This window comes from Desarmillaria tabescens (assembly GCF_030435595.1).
Source record: "Desarmillaria tabescens strain CCBAS 213 chromosome Unknown EV420scaffold_9, whole genome shotgun sequence".
NCBI classification, from domain to species: domain Eukaryota; kingdom Fungi; phylum Basidiomycota; class Agaricomycetes; order Agaricales; family Physalacriaceae; genus Desarmillaria; species Desarmillaria tabescens.
This window is the reverse complement of record NW_026848308.1, coordinates 1,268,656-1,289,016: the sequence shown is the minus strand read 5'-3', so window position 1 is coordinate 1,289,016 and position 20,361 is coordinate 1,268,656. Positions and strand designations below refer to the sequence as shown.

The 20,361-nt window shown below is 46.7% G+C and overlaps 4 protein-coding genes across 4 annotated transcripts; 3 read left to right on the top strand and 1 right to left on the bottom strand.

Moving 5' to 3' along the window:
* Positions 1 to 7,880: 7,880 nt before the first annotated feature.
* EV420DRAFT_1265805 (subtilisin-like protease) lies at positions 7,881 to 11,660 on the top strand (the record flags this gene model as incomplete). Its single annotated transcript, XM_060467294.1, has 20 exons — positions 7,881 to 8,054; positions 8,110 to 8,221; positions 8,356 to 8,404; positions 8,456 to 8,534; positions 8,588 to 8,643; positions 8,748 to 8,848; positions 8,897 to 8,944; positions 8,997 to 9,016; positions 9,078 to 9,189; positions 9,245 to 9,402; positions 9,453 to 9,526; positions 9,578 to 9,794; positions 9,843 to 9,898; positions 9,952 to 10,027; positions 10,080 to 10,189; positions 10,237 to 10,611; positions 10,664 to 10,754; positions 10,810 to 11,183; positions 11,238 to 11,433; positions 11,481 to 11,660. The coding sequence occupies 20 exons, from the start codon at positions 7,881 to 7,883 to the stop codon at positions 11,658 to 11,660; spliced, it is 2,658 nt and encodes an 885-aa protein (XP_060334214.1).
* A 589-nt stretch (positions 11,661 to 12,249) lies between these two features.
* On the top strand, positions 12,250 to 16,108 carry EV420DRAFT_1735278 (subtilisin-like protease; the record flags this gene model as incomplete). Its single annotated transcript, XM_060480001.1, has 21 exons — positions 12,250 to 12,432; positions 12,488 to 12,595; positions 12,651 to 12,659; positions 12,715 to 12,785; positions 12,844 to 12,910; positions 12,962 to 13,017; positions 13,067 to 13,077; positions 13,133 to 13,225; positions 13,276 to 13,343; positions 13,400 to 13,493; positions 13,562 to 13,719; positions 13,771 to 13,844; positions 13,894 to 14,080; positions 14,165 to 14,235; positions 14,279 to 14,354; positions 14,408 to 14,517; positions 14,567 to 14,935; positions 14,994 to 15,084; positions 15,136 to 15,509; positions 15,561 to 15,735; positions 15,789 to 16,108. 21 exons carry the CDS (start codon positions 12,250 to 12,252, stop codon positions 15,957 to 15,959), a joined length of 2,616 nt encoding a protein of 871 aa, XP_060334213.1. The 3' UTR covers positions 15,960 to 16,108.
* On the bottom strand, positions 16,016 to 16,459 carry EV420DRAFT_1197775 (uncharacterized protein). The gene is made up of 2 exons (XM_060466320.1): positions 16,304 to 16,459; positions 16,016 to 16,249 (listed from the first exon to the last, which is right to left on the bottom strand). Exons 1-2 carry the CDS (start codon positions 16,354 to 16,356, stop codon positions 16,099 to 16,101), a joined length of 204 nt encoding a protein of 67 aa, XP_060334212.1. The 5' UTR covers positions 16,357 to 16,459; the 3' UTR covers positions 16,016 to 16,098.
* Positions 16,460 to 16,509: 50 nt separating this feature from the next.
* On the top strand, positions 16,510 to 20,147 carry EV420DRAFT_1477300 (Vps53-like protein; the record flags this gene model as incomplete). Its single annotated transcript, XM_060469408.1, has 21 exons — positions 16,510 to 16,549; positions 16,595 to 16,693; positions 16,793 to 16,918; positions 16,967 to 17,112; positions 17,161 to 17,311; positions 17,362 to 17,437; positions 17,485 to 17,613; positions 17,665 to 17,967; positions 18,018 to 18,138; positions 18,188 to 18,291; positions 18,341 to 18,591; positions 18,642 to 18,669; positions 18,720 to 18,837; positions 18,890 to 18,972; positions 19,025 to 19,097; positions 19,178 to 19,248; positions 19,300 to 19,369; positions 19,393 to 19,499; positions 19,549 to 19,618; positions 19,676 to 19,747; positions 19,800 to 20,147. The coding sequence occupies 21 exons, from the start codon at positions 16,510 to 16,512 to the stop codon at positions 20,145 to 20,147; spliced, it is 2,586 nt and encodes an 861-aa protein (XP_060334211.1).
* Positions 20,148 to 20,361: the final 214 nt, after the last annotated feature.

The window sequence follows — 20,361 nt, the reverse complement described above, 5'->3', positions numbered from 1 at the left end:
AGGGTCACGCAAGGCAATGTACCAACTTCGTAAAGCATTCGAACGCAAGAATACCTTCCGGCTATTCCAAATATGCGGTCCGACCTCATCATACACCCTGCCATATCACAACACTTTTATGGCTTTGCGTTTTCGGTTCGTTCAATACAATCTGGGAGTAGAAGTGTTGCATAATGTCACGATATTCCGAGCCGGGAACTCTTACGATGATGTTTAGGAGCATCGTGTGTTTGGTTAGCAACTTACCGGCGACGTTATTAACTGTCGTAAAGCTCGGGGGGCATGTAACGGCGTGGCTCTGCGGCGCTGATCAGATCGAAGCCAGAATCTGGACGTGTGTGAATCGACAGGGTGCAGCGTTGGTTACCTTCCATCAAAGGGTATTTGTCTTGATCAGTTTCGTCGTGTTCCATATCTGGAGATGTGGAAAGACTATGTCAAAGGTATTATTGCGTGGACGAGGACTCCGAACGCACCATTCCCCTATACATGGGCATTGCCTTTCAATGAGAAACATTATTTTCTGTCAATAAATTCAACGTTCGAGATCGACAAATTTGAATCCAAAGCTGAAATGGTCGGACAGAGCATTGGGGGGACATCGACTAGGTCGCTTGAGTCAAGCAGAGTATCTTGAAGCTCTCATCTAGATTCGAAACAAGAGTATGGGTACATCAACGTGAGTAAGGTGCCCAAGATCCCAACAGCCAAAAAACACACGGATGCCAGATCACTGCGTGCTTCGCCTTCACGGGACCTGATCTTTTATGTGCACGCTGTGATCCGGCAGGAGCAACGAGTAGTTGGAATAACATTGGATGAGAAAAATATTAGATTTTCCTTTTTTTTTTCGTCACCGCGGCATCTGGAGAGAGATTTGTGGTGAGATTCAAGCTGGACACATGACCCTACCAACGCCAAGATCATTATCATCGGCGTTGGCTCCTTTACATGCAAATAATTGGACAGTAGAAATTCCAAGTCTTCTCCAAAAGTTATGAGGATGCGCATTTTTGAATCCCGAGCTCATGGCGTAAATTGCTTTTTCTGGTGTACAAAGTGGTTCGAAACGAAGTGGCGTGAGAAAGTGCTAAACAGAGGAATGGCGAAGGTCGGTCCCGACCTTGTGCTGCTCCTTGCTTTGACTAGCATTGTTCCGTTATCCTACTTCGGTACATAAATAACACTTCTTGCCTTACTGGAATCAGGTTCGGCCGCTTGTTATTGGTATGCAATTGATCATGGTTACCTAGTTTACGGTGCCTCTAGGTGCAGCCGTCTTTATTCCCGGTGCCCCACTTCGCCAAAATGGGGCTACTCATGCGGAAACTTGCGCCACTGTGATGCTTTTCAATCTCTGAATACTGATTGTCTCGATTGGGGATTACAAAAGGAAGTCATCCTTTCAATTGAACTTCTCGTCTGGTGATCAGACTCTGATGATACTTTCAGTTTACAGCTATGTAAATGGAGTTTGGTATGCCCATGAAGGCTTCCGGAGATGGTCTCTCTCTATTGAATTCTATCCTGGCGTTTCTCAAGGCAATAGTTCACCGACTCATCATTTTGATCGAGGCGTTCATTATCGGCACCTTCGAACTCTGTTGTCTTTCTGGCAGTCCCCCCTTCCCTTTCCGAAAGCCAAGCCCAACGAGGTTCGCCTTCAGCCTCACCCAAGTGATATGTAATACATTCGAACCCGTCAGGTATGTTTATTATAGGCATCTGCAACAGCCTATTTCATAAGTATAACAAATCTTGTACCTAGCTTCCATACGCCATAAGACCCGGACTGTAATAGTGCTCCCTCACTCTACTTGGAATCGCCGCTTTCTCATGATTTAAAAATGAAGTCGGACTATGCGGACACCACATTCGCATGTACCTAGCGCTATCGCTCCAATCATTTCGTGAAAGATGCCGTGGCTAACATCGCTAGGCCAAATTAAAAACAGAACAGACCCGCAGTGGAACTTCAAGGAGGCTTCAAGTTACCTCGTCGTTCTACCTCCACATGACTGTATTCCGCCTTTCAAACCCAAGTGTGGCGCGGGGCGACCGCTGAATCTGGGAAGGTATACACGAGCTAAAGTGTTTGCTTCTAGCGCATGTTCCTCGGCAGTTAGTACACTGGCCCGATGATGTAAGGCACCATTTATCATCACTTCAGTTCATCAAGTCGAGTAGCTGGGAGGACGAGAAAGGCCTTGCTAAACCTTGTTTTTTATGTCATTTCCGTAGTTCTCGATAAACGCATGTTCAACCAACTTCCTTCCTTCCTTCTTGCCTGCCTTTCCTATATGATGTCACTCAGGCACCAATCCCCCTGAGTCGCTATACTGGTTCGGTATATGCCGCCTGCCACCCATGCCGGGTCGTGCCGAAGGACCCTTTCGAGTCTGTTTTCAAAGAATGGAGTTGTTACCGTCACGGATTCATTCTCGGGAGTCGGAATTTTTTGGTAGTATTCTAAAGGTGTACTGCCCATACACCGACGTGTTAGGTCCACCAACTTCAACGCGAATCCAAGCGCGCCAAGTTTAAGCACCCCGTTTACGATTTGTTCGCCCGTTTACTTGGCGTTCAATTGCCCTTTATGCTGAAAGGGTCAGTGGTATTGCCAGTGCACGAATCTATGTTTAGAAGTAACTCCACCGACATGCGCGATGTTTTGTAACATTGGCGTACTTGGTAGGAACTCATCGATTTTTTTTTTGTACACAGAAGTGTTCCTTACGTTCCTCGAGGTCCAAGTGAAAACCCTTTCTTGAAGGGCGACATTATTAGTCGTGCGAAGTCACCGACGTATTCCGTTGATGCTTTACACGCTCATAGGATGACTAAGGTATGAGCTTTTCACCCTCTTTCCACACATCCGATCATCTTGAAGGATTGGTGATGCCGTCTACTATCTGATAAAGACCCTTAAACCCGCTTTGGCCTATACACTGTATCTGATCTTTGTATATCATAGTGGTAGGAACATAATACAATTTACCGCAGGATTGCTTATGTTCACAGACTGCAGCTTATTGATCTCAGCTTGAATGATGCGGGATGCTGCAAGCAAATATTCTATGGATCAAGTTGCCAAGTTACGGCAATAGGCAGCGAAATACGTGGACCTCAGCGTCCATACCGACTGGATTGTGTTCTGTCGCGGAAGGATCTATCTCGCGATAAGTCTTCAGTCAAGTCGTTCCAAGAAAATGGGTGTTACTCCTACGCGTACTCCCTATATCACAAGTTAGGTAGGAGTTTGAAGTTTAGGAACTTTAATGGAAGATATGTTCCTACAGTACGGACGCCTTGTAATACCCTCTATGACTCGGTCAGGCTCCTCAGGGAAGTCGAATGGTTGTTATCATGATCCCAGGGTACCGCGCGTACCGCGTATTGTTTAAATTGTTCGTAAAGGATGACAACGCGACCCAGAGTTCCTCCTTTACACCCATCGGTGAGTGCCAGTGACGGGCCAAGATAACAATGACATTTCGAATGGGCGGTTGGGGGGCCATCGGCGGGCCAAGTGGAAATGAATCACCATATAAGGCTTAGTTTGCGCAGGGGCCGATACGTTTATGAACAGAGCTGACTAGAAGGAGAGGGTATGGAGGCGACATACATCCAAGAAAAAGCAGCACGATGGAATGTCTAGCCCCGAATACTTCAATCGCTGGCATCTAGTTTCCGGTGGCCATACCAGGACACAGGCAAGAGGAGTAAGATCTGACCGGGGTCCCTCGCAAATTATTTCACCAAGAACTACCAGGAACTCAGGCATCCGCGTTCTTTCTGCTAGAGTTATCAACGTTTCCCGTACATGAACATGAAGACCGCATAATGTAACAATAAACCGAGTCTTGTCTGTTAGTTGTTGAGGGAAGTCCAATATCTGGTCAAAGATTGTATCCTCCACCAAGTTTTACTCAGGCAAAAGATGTCATCTCCATCATGATGGGCGGACAACTAGTCAACAGCTAATGAGCACCTCGTAAAAGTGATTGGAAAACGAGCCGCACTGCCAGATGGTTCCCAGGAGTGGAAAAATACGCCACCTTTGCTGCGATAAACATACGCGGCCAAATGGTATTGTGGTCACTTCTCCAAAGTCATCACAATCCACATACCCGTGGCAGATATCATCACCTACCAACCGACCCTGAAACCAGGGACGGAGTTATTTCTCATTGGACAGCGGCAGATGAGCGTCCTATGTTACCTTCGTCTCAAAAGCAGCGCGGAGGCCGGAGCAGTGGAATAAGAGACTGCGCCAGAGACCTTCGGCGGCGGCAGTCGACCTGGGATCAAGACTGAAAATAAGTATAATGAGTGTACTATAACTTTCGTCTCAAAAGCGGCGCGGGGGCCGGCAGAAGAAATAGAGCTCGACTGCGCTGGAGATCTTCGGCGGTGACAATTGACCTAAGTAAGGTTGAAAATAAGCATAGTAGCGCATAGACTATGTTTTAAACTGAACGACATACTATTGGATTGTGCTGTGTTATTCCTTGATGGACATGTAGGCCGATCATCGACCAGAGTGCCTGTCCACACATGTCACAAGCGGCAAGTGGATGATGCTGGTAACGTTACTGAGATACTGAGATAGAAAGTCAAGCATGGACAACGGCTTGTCATCAGATAGGCTGTTGTTCAGCTTGCACCACATCAAAGTCCCACTGTCCAGAGCGCGGTGGAAATTCCCATGTCGGACTTGAATATCATCCAATCACAACATTATGGATAAGCCACCTCATAATGACCACCTGCTCTTTAGAATGAAGCCTTGGTTTGTACGTCCTCGGTGTTCCACGAGCGCCGATAGGAATTGCTAATCGAGGAGTTGGCAGTGCTTCAGGATGTGTCCAAGGGCTTGTGTTTGGAAAATCAGATCGCGAGATCGTTTCCAAGGGAGCCGTGTGAGAACATACGTTCTCGTAAATGGGCAGTTGTAGACTGCATATGGTGTAGGCTCTAACGGGCATATCGCCACTCTAGCTTAACGGGTCTGTCGCGTCACAAAGATGTGCCAGTCGAGCGGCTCCGCCGGAAAGAATACTGGTTCCTCGACAAAAAACTATCTTCTGAGAGTTCAACACAGATGCGCGGAGCTAGGGAAAGATATCTGCGCGTAGATGACTTCCGTGAGCGGAGGTGACATATGAAAGAGCATCATGATGAGGGGGTGACTTTATTGAGTGGTTGTTAGGAGACATAATGGATCTGTATCGAGGTGCTTTGAGATATGATATCTGGACGTTGAGAAATGGATTTGAGTGATTTCTGCGGCCATCTAAGTAAAAACGTACCAGATACACATGGTTCGACGCCAGTTGTGAGGATACGTATGGTTTTGCGGCAAGAGAGGTAGTAATCAAGACGTCCCCTGACTGTGATTGCGGAAAAACTCTGCTAACCGAGGGATAATGATTCAATTTTGCATATGTAGTCGTGGGCGGTTCGCTCACAGACGGGGAAATCTTGCCGTCGCAGTAAGGCACTTAGAGAGCGGCGCACACAACGGTAGATTGTGCACAATGCACCGTTCAGTCAGGTTGACTGGTCATCAAAGATGTGTGACTCGCTCAGTTTATCGCACGTACTTGGCCTTTATCTGTAGAGTGGCTAGAACATGATAGACATATCATGGTCGGATGCACCTCCACCGACGGCGCAAAGCATACCAACCCCGACTGCCCAATGGCCACGGTCAGTCTACTAATAAATCGTCAGCTAAGTAGCATTTTACGTCAATGATACGACGTACATACGTCCCCGCAAGGTCCACAGCAAACATTCAGTGGCAGACACGTCTCTGGTAGGCGTCCTTGCCCCGCTTGACTTGAAAATCTACAGCGGAATCACCAACTATTGGTGCTCGCCTAGGATTCCATATATCTTGTTCGGATTGTTAAAATACTTCTGGCGCCACTGCGATCTTTTCTTCCGCGAAGATCCTTGGCGCCGGCCAGCTAGAGTTCGTATGTTGTAGATTTATGATGTGATTCAACCAGGGCATGATACAGACCTATACAGACAACATCGGATCGTTGGTCATATAGTCACGGTTGCAATGCTTGACGACAGACGACTTGACGAGAGCATATAAAGCGGAAATCTTTGATGCATTTCAATGTATGACCTGAGATATCCCTGGTGGAGATTGAAAGAGCATTGTTAAGGGAGGATTGTCGAGTATGCAGGGACCCAAAGAAGCCGTCATTGGTCTAACGATTTCTTTCTGAGTGGTCCTACCTAGGAATAATTGCATGAACGACTTGAGAGATAATACGAATGAATACACAATCCTTACGGGGCTGGTCCAATGTTGCTGTTGCCTACCTTTCCACTCCGCAATTCTCCTTCAGAGACGTGACATGACACGGAATAGTTGGGATGCTGCCAGCGCTGGCTCGTGGGCCTGCCTTAGGTTCAGACTTAGACTATCCGACACTCCCTTTCCGTTCTTGAAGCCAAAAGCCTGGCAGGAAGAACTCTGCATGGGGGGTTAGATCCACCAAACCAGGGTATATCACTGGCAGCCGCTCTAAACGTGTCGTTAGCTCGTAGACGAATTGTTAGTTAATGAACTCACTTGGTTGGCGACACTATATATCTTCATGACTACTTTTCGGCAATATGAAGCGTCCCTTTCGTTATAGAATGCCGTACACTGCAAGAGACGCTGTCTCTATTTCTACAAGTAATGATGCTGGTTCTGGGCGGAGACACGAAGGGATATAACCTGGGCAGAGACAGCGGATATAGACTCAGGAAGCGAGACGGTGAACGCCTAGATATCAAATTGTTTCACTCAGACCCCCAGCGCGTTTCCTTCGGGCCAGTCTAGTAGGATTAGAGAGATCTTTCGTACGCTGAAAAGGGTACTGCAGTAACGTGGATCTGACTTGTCGCGCGCAATATTTTCCCGATTTCAGGACACTGGAACGCCGTTTTTCCAGAGTCGCGTCTGGATTGGATGGTGTCGACCCGGGCGCGCAATGTTCTAAGTTTTGGGTGGATAGCTAATAGTAAAACGCGCGCCGAGAAAGGTATTCTGCCAATGATACTATCCTCAAGAGTTCGTCTTTATACGTGCCACAGGGCTCGCCAAAGATAGAGGCGTAGGCATGTATTTATCGCATGTTTTCAAGTGATTTGCATGACGCTATGGTGGTAACTTCCAGTAAAGTCAGCAGGACGAGGCTACAGGAAATTCTGACACTCACCTGTACCTTCATCACGCAGGAAATCCGGTTTCTTCGACGAGTAAATTGATGTCAATGAATGGCATAATAAGCGAGGGAATACCTTGGCGGTTGCAAGGCGAGTAGATGCAGGCCTTGAGGCTTGAATTATGTCAGCCATCGCTTCTTGCCTCCGACCGCCACCTTGGTGCATTGTCGAAGGTCCACCAAATGGTTATCGATGTTCTCGGCTGACGTTTTATTCGATTGGACATTTCCCAGTGTAATTAAAGATTACTCGGGGCATATAGTGCGTCTTCTATGTTTTTTTTTTCGTGCAGCATGACCAACGACCTTTTGCCATCTTGAACAGCCGTAGGCTTTGGTTAGCTTCCAATTCTTATTGTATCGATAATATGCCAGTGGACCTCAGTATGATGAACTTCGCTCTCTCTCCACGTTCGACGCCGCAATAAAATTAGTGCCACGATTGTTCATTCTCTTCCTGTCATCTGTCGCTCTTTCGACTCAGAAACACACCATTTTCTATGATCATCAGTTTTCGACGTCTTCCTCGCCCTCTTCTCCGCCCTCTTCTCGCCTTGGCTGGACAGGAAAATATGTCCAGATGTGTCAAGCATGATATATAATACTGCAATGTATTGAGGGCTGCAAGGTCGGGCGTTCATAATGAGGACGTCGTTTCTCAAGCCATCCATCCCTATTCTCTTTGCATGGTGCTCTTTGGCATCCTTTCCTCTCAGCTCGGTTCGGAAGGAAACTAATCTGCCTTTCGCGGCCAACAAATTCATTGTAGAGTTGGACAGTGTTGTTGATATCACGGGTAAAAGATCTGGCATCTCGGTACTCGAGTTCTTCTATTTTCAGTTTTGGCGACAGGTCCTGATGAATTATGAAGGTCCATACAAGCTTTTACGCGTCGTTGAACGAAAGAGCAGTCGGCTTTCACATCGACAAAGAGTTCGATGCTCCCGAAATCTTTGTGGGAGCTGCTCTGACTTTAGAGGCGGGTTCTATCAAGCTTCTGAGACATTCGGCTTAGCATTCCATTATTTAGAACCCCGCTGTCAGCTATAGCTCGGATCATCTGGCCCGTGCATCTAACATCATTCTTTTCAGGATGTTGTCCACCTCTCAAGCGCAGTGGAAGGCGTCAAATCCGTCCGTCCTGTCCAAACATTCAATCGTCCAGCGTAAGCTGTTTAACTACGTGAAACGATACCTTTCATCCGAGCAACTATCAGACCCGTCTTTACTCATGTCGTCACCGGCATCAATGATGCAGCTATACCACCCGATTCTCAATCAACACATATTCTGACGGTACGTCATGTTGCAGGATCGTTTCAAGTTTCATATTAATGAGTACAGTACAGGGTGTTGACAAACTACATGCGGCTGGAATTACAGGATCTGGGATCAAAATCGGAATGTGAGTGGTGTTCTGATCATTATTTAGGCTGAATAAGCCTACGGATTCGTAGACTTGACACGGGTTAGATCACGTTTCTTCAGTGTTCTGCATCTCTAGAACAGTTTTACAGGGATTGATTACACACACCCTCTACTTGGTGGCGGGTTCGGCCCAGGCTTCAAGGTAGTGGGAGGATACGACCTTGTTGGTGACAATTTTGACGGTAAGGTCAGCCAGCTCGCGGGGCATCATCATCTCAACTGCATTTTAGGCACGAATTCCCCCGTTCCGGACCCAGATCCGTTAGATCAGTGTCAAGGTATGATCATGAAAGTCTGAAATATCACGGGTGACCCTCATGCACAGATCAGGCCACGGAACCCATGTCGCTGTGGGTCTCTTCAATTCTTCTGTGACAGGATACGTACCAACGCGAAACGTGATCTTCACAGGGAATCATCGCTGCGGATCCTATCAATGCATACAACATTAGTGGAGTTGCCTACTCATCTTCGATATCCGCTTACAGGATCTTTGGGTGTAAAGGCTACGTCACGGACGATGGTCTGTCTCGATCAAGATTCAAAGACTTTGGTTTGACTGCTCATTTCATCTACAGTGATCATCGACGCCTTAATCATGGGATATAACGATGGTCAAGATATCCTGACTTTATCGCTGGGCGGTGCCTCTGGGTGGACGGAATCTGCGAGTTCAGTCGTGGCGAGTAGAATTGCGGCTACTGGAAAGATTGTCACTATCGCTGCTGGTAACGATGTAGGAACTTTTCCTTTCTTACTGTGCTCTCTCTATAAACTTGTTTTAAGGGATCCTCTGGTTCCTGGTTTTCCTCCGGCCCAGGTAATGGTATCGACGTCATTTCAGTCGCAAGTTTAGACAAGTATGAGATTCTTCTTATTTGACCAGACGCGGATTTTTATGCCTTGTACAGCACAGCGATACCCCTGCAAAATGCTACTGTGGGCGGAGTGGTGCATGACCCGATCACATATTTTGAAACGTTTCCGTTCCCTATAACCAAGGCGCTTCCTATCTATGCCATTTCTAACGATACGAGTGTTGTGGATGACGCCTGTTCAGCCTTGTCTGATTCTACGCCAGACCTTTCAAGTTTTTTGGTTATTGTCAGAAGAGGGACCTGTCCTTTTGTATGTCCTCTGCTTTTTTCGAGTCACATAATTAACATTTCCTCTTAGACGCAAAAACTTGCAAACATCGCAGCCAAAGGGGCCACTGTTGCGTTCATTTATGAGTGAGAAAGGCTCCGTGTTATTTTCTTTATCTTACTTACTTCCATCGTTTCAGTAATGGTAATGGATTCGCGGGTATTTCCGTTGGTGATTTTACCGCCACCCTCATACAGGCAGTGGATGGCGAATTTGTAGGTTACTTTCACTGATTTAACGCTTCAATCCTAAGATATCACATCCCAGCTTGTATCCCAGTTCGCCGCAGGTGTACCCGTTACAATTTCTTTCCCGCAATCCGGAGGATCATATAGCTATCCTAATCCTGCAGGAGGTTTGATCTCGTCTTTCACTAGGTACTTTTTTTTATCCACGTGTATCAGCGTATACTTATATGTCCCAGTTATGGCCCTACAAACGATTTCTTCTTCAAGCCCGCTATTGCTGCACCCGGTGGAAACATCTTGTCGACTTTGCCTGTAAACTTCGGTTCTTTTGGTGTCGAGTCTGGGACATCAATGGCTACTCCCTTCGTAGCGGGCTGTGCTGCTCTATTGTTAAACGTCAAAGGAAAAGACCGGTCTATCGGTAAGACGGCCCGTACCTTGTTCGAAACGACGGCGACTTTGGTCTCATCGAGTCATACCGATGGCGATCCGTGGCAAACAGTTACACAGCAAGGTGCTGGTTTGATCAATGTCTATAACGCTATCCATACCACTACGATTGTGTCTCCCGGAGAACTCATATTGAACGATACGGCAAACTTTCAAGGACTGTAAGTGTTTGATTTCGTCAATTCGGGCGCCGACAGCTTATCTTTGTCGTAGTCAACAATTTACGGTCCAGAACACGGGGAAGAGTGCTAAATCGTATCAACTAAGCCATGTCCCGGCAGGTACTGCCATAACTATCAGACCGGTAAGATAGTCCATTGTGATGTCCTTGACGCTCCTCTTGACTCGTATGTTGCCAGGGTACCTTCTTCCCGGCCCTAGGCCCTGTTCCATTGACATCAGACCAAGCCAAAGTGTGGCTGAGTCAAACGAAATTCACGCTGCGACCTGGTCAAAAGAAGACGATAGTCGCATCTTTCATGGCGCCTTCGGGGCTCGATTCCTCTTTGCTTCCTGTTTATAGTGGGTTCATACAGGTTTCAAGCGGCAGTGAAATCACCCATGTGTCATATATGGGCTTGGCAGCCTCTCTGAGGGACCAGCAAGTCGTTGACAACACAGATTTCTTATTCGGCGTACCTCTACCCCTTATCTTGGACACCAATGGAAACGTACAGACAGGTCCAATCAATTATACATTTGCCAACAGCAACTACCCCAGTTTGCTTTTCCGGTATATTGTTCAATTTGTTTTCTTGCCGCAGTCATTGACTGATGGGGACCTCAGCCTGGCTTTCGGCACGCCACTCCTTCGCGTAGATCTGGTTGAGTCCGATATCGATTTCCAGCCGACTCTCAATACTCGCGCGCTGGACTCGGGCCATTTCTTTACATTCCCTCATACACATAATGGCGGGAGCTTTGCACGCGTGAAGATCGTTGGACCATTGGCTGAATTGGACTTCTTCAGTCGAAATGATGAGGTAAAGTATACGTTTTCGCTCACCACATTTTACTGATAAGTCGTCAGGATCCTGATAATTTCGGATACAATACGATCGCAATGAGATCACCGGTTTTCGCCAATGGTACTGCTATACCTAATGGCTCGTACAAATTTCTTCTACGTGCACTGAAGGTGACGGGTGATCCGACAAAGGAGGAGGATTTCGAGAGCTGGCTGAGTCCCATCATAGGAATTGTAGCGTAGTCTCTTGTTTCTCGTTCGTCTTTCTGCAGCTGTCTTCAAAAGATGCAACATCTTATTTTGCCGATTAATAGTGCCGTCTCACACGTGCAATGTCTACTTCATGTGCAAGATAAGACCGTTACACCCGTGTTGCTTCCATCTTCATAATCGTGATAACGCTTCAATTTTGGTTGGATGTGAAGGTTGAGAAATGATGTTTTTTCAGGCAGGTTGAAAATTCCACATCTTGGCGTCGTTTTGTAATATCTGTCTCAAGAATTCAGTTATTGTCTTCAAATGACTTCCGGCTTATCGTAGGCTCGTACATGGGAAGATCTGGTGGGAAACTTCCTTTCTGTAAGGTACAATGATTGACAACCATGAGTTCACAGTATGACCATATGCAAGGAGTTCTACCGTTATCGCTGATCAGAAAAAACCCTTGCTTCCTCAACTTATTCCATTTGCTTGGTTCTTTCTTGGTGTATGAATTCATGTCGGTCGCTACACATCGCAACTCTTGCGCATGATCGCGGGTATCACAACTCTGGATATATAAATGCCATCTTCGATGAAGTGCACTTGACCTCTAGGTTCATTCGCGGTTGTTATGGTCTCAACTTCCCTCGTTGCTGCCGTCTTGGCCCTGTACGCAGGCTCGGTCAATGCCCAAGTGGCTTCTCTTTCCGGCATTGCCAAAACTACCACTCTGCTCACGCAAACTAACAAGTTCATTATCGAGGTAGATGATGCTTCGCAAATTCCCACCAAACGATCGCTGAAAGGAGCTTCGGTATGCTTATTGGATTTCTGCCTTGATGGCATTATAACCTCACCTTGTTGTACAGCCTCATGAAATATTGTACGCCTATCTCGAGGAACGGGATGTTAGCTATGAAGTCGACAAAGAGTATAATACGGCAGACATATTTGTCGGGGCCGCAGTGACACTCGCTGTGAGCGCGTTCCTTGGATGTCGGATGCTCACAAAACCAATATGATGCATTGTAGGGCGCTCAGGTATGCTCCAGCATGGTACAATGACGCGACTAATAGAGCTGCGTGTCAATTTCAGGATGCAGCTGAACTTGGTGCTACCGAAGGTATCAAAGCGATTCGACCTGTCCGAGTATACCCTCCTCCAAAGTCAGTCTTGTTTAACCCTATCGGTTTCCAACTTTAAATACGTTCCCCACTGGGCTAGGCTTCCGCGGTGGGATGTCGTGACAGAAGATGATACGCCGGACATCCAAACCACTCACGTCCTAACGGTCAGGCTTCCTTAATTTTATTCGTATCATCTGATGCTAAATATGTTCAAGGGAGTGGACAAGGTTCATGCCGAGGGTAACTTTGGCGCTGGGATACTTGTCGGAATGTGAGCCCATATCTCCTAGGTTTTCCCGCGTATCTCCGACATCTTGCAGAATAGACACTGGTACTATTCTATCAGTCTAGCTTTTTACTAGTAGCGAATTGATGTCGGGACATAGGCGTTGATTATACCCATCCGGCTCTTGGGGCTGGATTTGGTCCAAGCCACAAAGTTGTCGGTGGCTATGACTTTGTTGGCGATAATTACACTGGTATAATTCTTAACTCTGTCTGGAATAGACATTCAATCGATCCCTGACAGGTTTCAATGATCCTGTACCGGATGACGACCCATTGGACCAATGTGAGGGTCATGGAACGCATGTTGCTGTAAGCTCAAGGCGTTGAACCATTTGATCTAAAGTGCTCAACCGCTGGGCTTACAGGGCATATTTGGAGCTGATCCAGATAACCCGTATAACATCAGCGGTGTTGCCTATCAGGCGTCCATTAATGCCTACAGAGTCTTTGGCTGTGAAGGTTCGGTGGGAGACGACGGCAAGTTCCTCGTATATACATTGGAAAACATATTTGATCCATCATTCCAGTGCTGGTCGATGCCCTGCTCCGAGGATACGAGGACGGCAATGACATTCTCACGCTATCGATAGGTGGCACTGACGGCTGGACAGAGGGCACGAGTTCCGTTGTTTCTAGCAGAATCGCTGCCACTGGAAAGGTTGTCACTATTGCCGCTGGTAATTCTGTATGTTCGACTAATCACAGTGACTCGACATGAAGCTGATCCTTTGAATAGGGTGCTTCTGGCGGCTGGTTTACTTCTGGCCCTGGGAATGGTATTAACGTCATTTCTGTTGCAAGCTTAGACAAGTGCGATATTCTGAATTATCCGTGAACTCATGTCTAATATCGCTTGTAGTACCGCAGTACCGTTACAGAACGCCACCGTTGGCGGCGTCGAGCACGACCCCATCACGTACTATCAAACGGCTCCATTGCCTGTCCTTGAAACCCGACTGATTTATGTTACCTCAAATGATACAACAATCGCAGATGACGCCTGTGATGCACTTCCTGATGATACGCATGATCTTTCATCACACGTGGTTATAATCCGACGTGGCCACTTGCACTTTTGTATACGCTCTTGCATTCGTAAAGTTACATCATTCTGACCATACTTTGAACAGGTTACCAAATTGGCTAACGTTGCCGACAAAGGAGCAACAGTAGCTTTGATATACGAGTCAGTCATATTGCTGTGAGCTACGTGCGATACCTCTAAAATTCTCCTTTCTTCCTAGCAATGGCAGTGGATTTGGTGCCATCGCAGTCGGCGACTTCAATGCCTCTCTCATACAGTCGGCTGACGGAGAATTCGTATGGACCCATTTTTGAGCATTGTAACTTTGCTCACGACAAGCCCAATGCAGCTGGTCGAGGCATACGCAGCTGGTGCCGCAGTGACGCTCACATTCCCCCAGACCGGAGCTTCATACGATTATCCAGATCCTGATGGTGGACTCATCTCTACGTTCACTAGGTTGGTTGTATTGCCTAATTTTCCCCGCATGGGTATTCACGTCTTGTAGCTATGGTCCTTCCAATGACTTCTACTTCAAACCAGCCGTTGCCGCTCCTGGCGGTAACATTCTATCAACTTTACCTCTGAATTCCTATGGACTTGCGTCGGGGACCTCGATGGCTACACCTTTTGTTGCGGGATGCGCTGCTCTTCTCTTCTCCGCCAAGGGCACAAGCTCTGAAGTTGGACTGTCCGCTAGAAGTCTCTTCGAATCCACTGCAAAAGCAATCTCTTCCAGCCACAGGGACGGAGATCCGTACCAGACAGTGACACAGCAAGGAGCTGGATTGATAAATATTTATGACGCGATACATTTCGCGACAACACTCGACTCGGGAGAATTAATCTTGAATGACACGGCTCATTTCCAAGGCAGGTGAGTATAGGATACAAATGCTGTTGAAGATATTGACTTAGTACATTCTTTACAACAGTCAGACGTTCACTGTCACGAATACAGGATCGACTTCGAAAGATTACACCGTAACAAACGTACCCGCCGGAACGGCAGTCACTGTCACTGAGGTAGATCCAGCTTGTAGCTGCTGAAACTCTTACTGATATTTGAAAATGAAGGGATCCATCCTTGTTGCCGATGGACCTGTTCCATTGTCCACAGATTATGCAACCGCAAGCTTCAGTCATGACAGCTTCACGCTTCAACCCCAAGAGTCCATTGATATCACTGTAACAATTTCGCCTCCCAGTGGCGTTGATGCATCTACATTCCCAGTTTACGGTGGATTTATTCAAGTGATCAGTGGCAGTGAAATTGTTCATGCTACATACCTTGGCCTTGCTGCTTCACTTTATGACAAACAAGTCATCGATGATACGGATTTCTTCTTTGGTGTAGACTTACCGGTCATTTTGGACGCAGATGGATCTGTGCAAACTAACCCGACAAATTATACGTTTTCCACCTCTGATTATCCCTCGCTACTGTTCAGGTAAGCATCCAAAAACATTGAGAAGTGTCCAAGTTGCTGATCCGGATAAAGACTTGCTTTTGGTTCCTCCACTGTTCTCATCGACCTTGTGACCGCTGATGCGACTCTGGAACGTCGCGATGAACCAACCTTGACATTTATTAAAGGTAGTCTGGCGGCATTGGCGGCTCCAGATGTTGTTGGATCTATCGCTGAGCTGGATTATTATCCTCGTAATGATGACTCGGTAATGAAGCGGCCCCGATCATCAAGTGATTCATCTGACAACTGTCGGAACAGGATAATCCCTACTACTTGCTGGACCTTACCACCCCAACATTTGCCAACGGTACTACGATTCCCAATGGCAGTTATAAATTACTTTTGCGCGCACTCAAGGTCACAGGAGACCCCTCAGTGGCAAGCGACTATGAAAGTTGGTTGAGTCCCATTATTGGTGTTGTCGCGTAAATAAGTAAAGGATACAGTTAGCGCTGTTACTTAGGAAATTTGGAACATTGATCGTATTATTATACCTCTTCCTCCGAATCTAACGTCCAGTTGTTCTCTTTGACCAGCTTCTCTCGCTCAAGCAGATATTTACCTAGTATTACAGGTATATGGCGAGGATGTAGAAGTTAAACGAATTGAACTCACCCTCCTTGTATTTTTGAGAGTAATCTGATGCTTTGTGATAATACCAACCAAGCCTATCATTGCAGCCTAGGCAATGCACGTCGGCAACGGTATGTACGCCGGTCCTACAACTCACTGGTAAGACATATGATAAATTACCACAGAGTATTCGGACTCACAGAAGCGGCCGATCCTCCTTCTTACCGAGCTTGACATTGGTGGCTGAATACATGAGACTGTAATCTCTGAGAGATTAAGCGTAGTCGCCACAGAAGAAGGAAACTGACTATCCTCGTCCATCACGCCCAGAGAAAGACTTGCTAATAAGTTCGTCCTGGAGAGCCTAATTTTGTGGTTAGACGTGTTACGATGCATACTCCGTATCATGTGCAACGAACTATCACAGCAGAACATTTCGCGCAGGAGTACGTGGGGGTGCCCATCGTATGTTTGAATTACTTGAGTTTTAGTATCAGAATTCATTGTCGAAGACATGTGGATACACCCAGAGGCAATAGGCGCCAAAGAATTAAGCAAAGTTGATAGTGGTCACAATTTAGACAGGAGTTGTAACATCGAAGCGGTGGTGACCAGAAAAGGAATGTTTGGCTGGAGCCTTTGACTACAACTTTTGTCTCCGTCTCTCTCCCATGCTCAACGCCGATGAGCTCCAGCGAAGCCTGTCAGGAATGCTGAAGAGGCTGAGAAAACGATAGATGGAAATCCCTCATTTGTTGTGGACCTAGGGAATGGCTTCAATCTAGTGGACATCTTGAACACACATTTTCCTGATGGTGAGCTCAAGCACATACGACTAGAACCACGCTAAAGGCATCCAATAGAGGCATCTTTGGCAGAGACGGACGCGCTGCAGCGTAGAATCCATGATGACCAGCGAGAACTACAGAAAGAAATCAATGCATTGCAGGCGCAATTGAAGCAAAACCAGGATTCCAATAAAATGCAGCTCATTCAAGAACTCATTTCGGTTGGCCTTGATTTGGACGTTACATTCCGTTTCCTGACAAGACTTTAGGAACTGCTGGGTCAAATGTCTCGTATACGCGAAAAGGCCACGGAATCAGAGGCCGTCGTCCGGAATATTACCAAGGATATCCAGGTCCTGGATCTAGCGAAGAAGAATTTGATCTTGAGTATGACTACTCTGAAGAGGCTACAAATGCTTGGTGCGTCATCAGTCTCCTGATAATGGACTCGTGCATTTGACACGATTTAGTGAATGCTTTGACACAGTTGGAGGATCTTCTAAAGGAGAGAAAGTACAGCGAAATGGCGCAAACGCTTTCTGTAAGGTCACATTTTTGTTCTTCATTGACATCCTGAGAATTTTTAAGCACAGGCCGTTGAAAGAAATTGCGGTGGCCTTCAAGCCTATGATTTCTGTTCCACGCGTATCGCAAGTCTGGCGCCAGATACAGCAAGTACAAGGAGCCATCCGGACAGTTGTTGAGGCGGACTTCGATAAATTGTACGTGCCTCCACTAACACTTTCTGCTTGGCTCTAAAGCCTTGGTATTAGCTATTTAGAAGATCCAAACAAGCAACTCAAAGCCTCAATAATATCGGATGCTTGCTTAGTAGTGGATGTTCTAGGCAGTGACGTGCGATCAACTCTCATCGATAGATATGTGTCCATAGAGCTTAAAGAGTATCGACAAATCTTCCGAACCACTGACGAAGCTGGCCAACTGGACAATATCTCGAGACGCTTTTCATGGTTTCATAGACTGCTACAGTCCCATGAAATGCACCAAGGAAGAATATTTCCAAGTGAATGGAGAGTTGGCTGGCGGTTATTATGCAAATTTGTCGAGATAACTCGGTGAGCATGTCTCATGTTTCAAGCGTCCACTCACCAACCTTTGGTCGTAGAGAAGACTTTTCCACTTTGCTGTCAAAAGCTGGGAAATCTCTCAACGTTAAGACACTTCTCGATAATCTGCAGCTCACTGCAGATTTTGAGGCATCGATGTCTAAGAAGTGGGCAACGCCCGTGCGTAATCTCCAGACGTGTCTTTCGTGCTTGTTCATCTGGTCCTTAGTTTCCTGATCTTCTGGCTGTGAGCGATCTACCTACCGGATCTATCAAGCCTATCACCACTGCCTTCGAGCCGCACATGGGCGTTTTCGTTGACGCTCAGGACAGGTGAGTGCTGTTGGTGTCTTCACGGCGTATTCTAACTATGCCTTTCAAGGGCACTAGCAGATATGTTAGCTCCCCACAGGAAGGGTAGAACCGCGAACTCTCAGCCTCGTGGTTCTCTGGAAGCGACTTCTACACCTATTGATGCTGACGATAACGGTTCTCCTTTGGCAGTTCTTCCGTCGTCGACAGAATTGTTCTATTTCTATGGTCAAAGCTTAGAACAGTGTGCGAAGCTATCAGCAGGGCAACCTCTTTTCGATCTCTGTTCGTTACACAAGAAGTGGTTGAAGATCTATGCGGGTGCGTTGTGTTAATCTGTACTTTAGACGTCGTTGTAACACGTCCTGCAGAGGATGTTCTGATTGCTAGTCTTAAGAGGTGAGTTCCTGCCTAGATTGACCCGTCAGAACATCTGACGTTTGCCTTAGGCCCCCGTTTACTTCCCAGGGTCGCAGATCTATGGAGTCTCGCTACGACGCTAATGCCATGTATCAGGCATCATTAGTGATCAACACCGCGGACTACTGTCAAGCTACCGCACTTGAAGTACTATTTTCTGTTTCGCTTACGACGCGTGATTCTGATATCAATCCGCAAGCTAGAGCAAAAGATTCGAGAGAAAATCAATACCGAATTCAAGGACAGGGTGTCTCTCCAGAAAGAATGTGATCTATTCGTCAGGTATGCTATATCACAATTATACATATCATTGTCACTGACGACGATATTCTAGTGCTGTCTCTTCTGCTATCTCCGTTCAGCTCCGGGAACTCGAGGTCGCGTGTGATCCTGCCTTTACGACTATGGTGCGGACATCGTGGACATCATTAGCTCAGGTTGTTGGTCCCTCGACCTATACCTCCGATTGGTTAGAGCGGCGGAACAGGTTATCGAAGCTGTTAAACCGCGGATAGAGCAGAAGAAGTATCTCAGGAATCTGTTCGACAAAGCTTACAAGTGTGTTAAAAACATACTACCACTCTGTCGGCATTCTCAACTTCCATCCAGCCTTATTCTCACGAAGTTTACTACATCTCTGGTTAAGAGTAGGCCACTGGGGGAGATCGGAGCGGAACAGGTATGTCCTTTACGAGCTAACAGCACCCGTACGGTAACTCTGGCCTTCCCTCTGGACAGCTATTGATAGACCTTCAAACAATCAAGGCTTATTTGTCCAAGATGCCTGGAGATGCCTTGACAACGACGACGTACGCTTCAGATGCTTGCTTCTTCAATTATCTTTAATGTGTCGTTCAGGTACACTCGTGGACTTTCAAAGATCACGTCAAGGCTGGAGTCTCTATTAAAAGTTATCGTCACACCTGTTGTTAGTGTCTTCTTTCCTACAGCCGAGAATTGGCCTTTGACCAGCTGGATTGTCTAGGATCCTCCTGAAGGGTTCATACTTAATTATACCCTCTTAATTGGGGATGCATCATTTTCCAATTTCCAGAAAGTAAGGACTTGTAATGATTGATGTGATTCGTATGTTGAACCACTGCGTCTAGATCTTAGACCTCAAAGGTACCCCAAAGACCGAACAAAACAATCTGCTGGATCTATTTGTGACCATCACAAGTACAAAGCACGATCTCGACAGCACATCATTTTTGACCTCTTTGGATATGGAGCCCAACTCCGCACAGATTGTCGGCGGTTTGATCAGTCCTCTGATCATCACTCCAGCCAGCGATGGAATCTTCGGGTTAACATCCCCGCCAATTAGTGGGCCACCAACTGGGTCCAGCCTTGGCGATAGTGGTTCGGCTAATCGTCCTGGAGAACGTCGCGAAGTCTTCTCAGACTTCAGACGATTCGTTAGCTTTGGACTACGCAGGGACTCTCAGGCACCATAATAGGAAACCATATGTAACTTATCCTCATACTTCGGAATGGATGCATCAATTGAACTAGCAGTGACTACTGTATAGAAGTTCGACATCGCATGAGTAAATCTGACGTATAATACATGATAGAGAGGTGAAGATGAACGACGGCAAGAAGGGAATGTGTAGGAACAACGTGCAGTGATGAAATAGATTCGAAAACTGCGAGAATCAAATACAAAGC

Bases quoted from the DNA above. Each gene is read 5' to 3' on its own strand.
- EV420DRAFT_1197775 (XM_060466320.1), bottom strand. From the start codon at position 16,356: ATGTATTCAGCCACCAATGTCAAGCTCGGTAAGAAGGAGGATCGGCCG. The intron at 16,250-16,303 runs GTGAGTCCGAAT...AGTGAGTTGTAG, and splicing joins AAGGAGGATCGGCCGCTTCT to GACCGGCGTACATACCGTTG.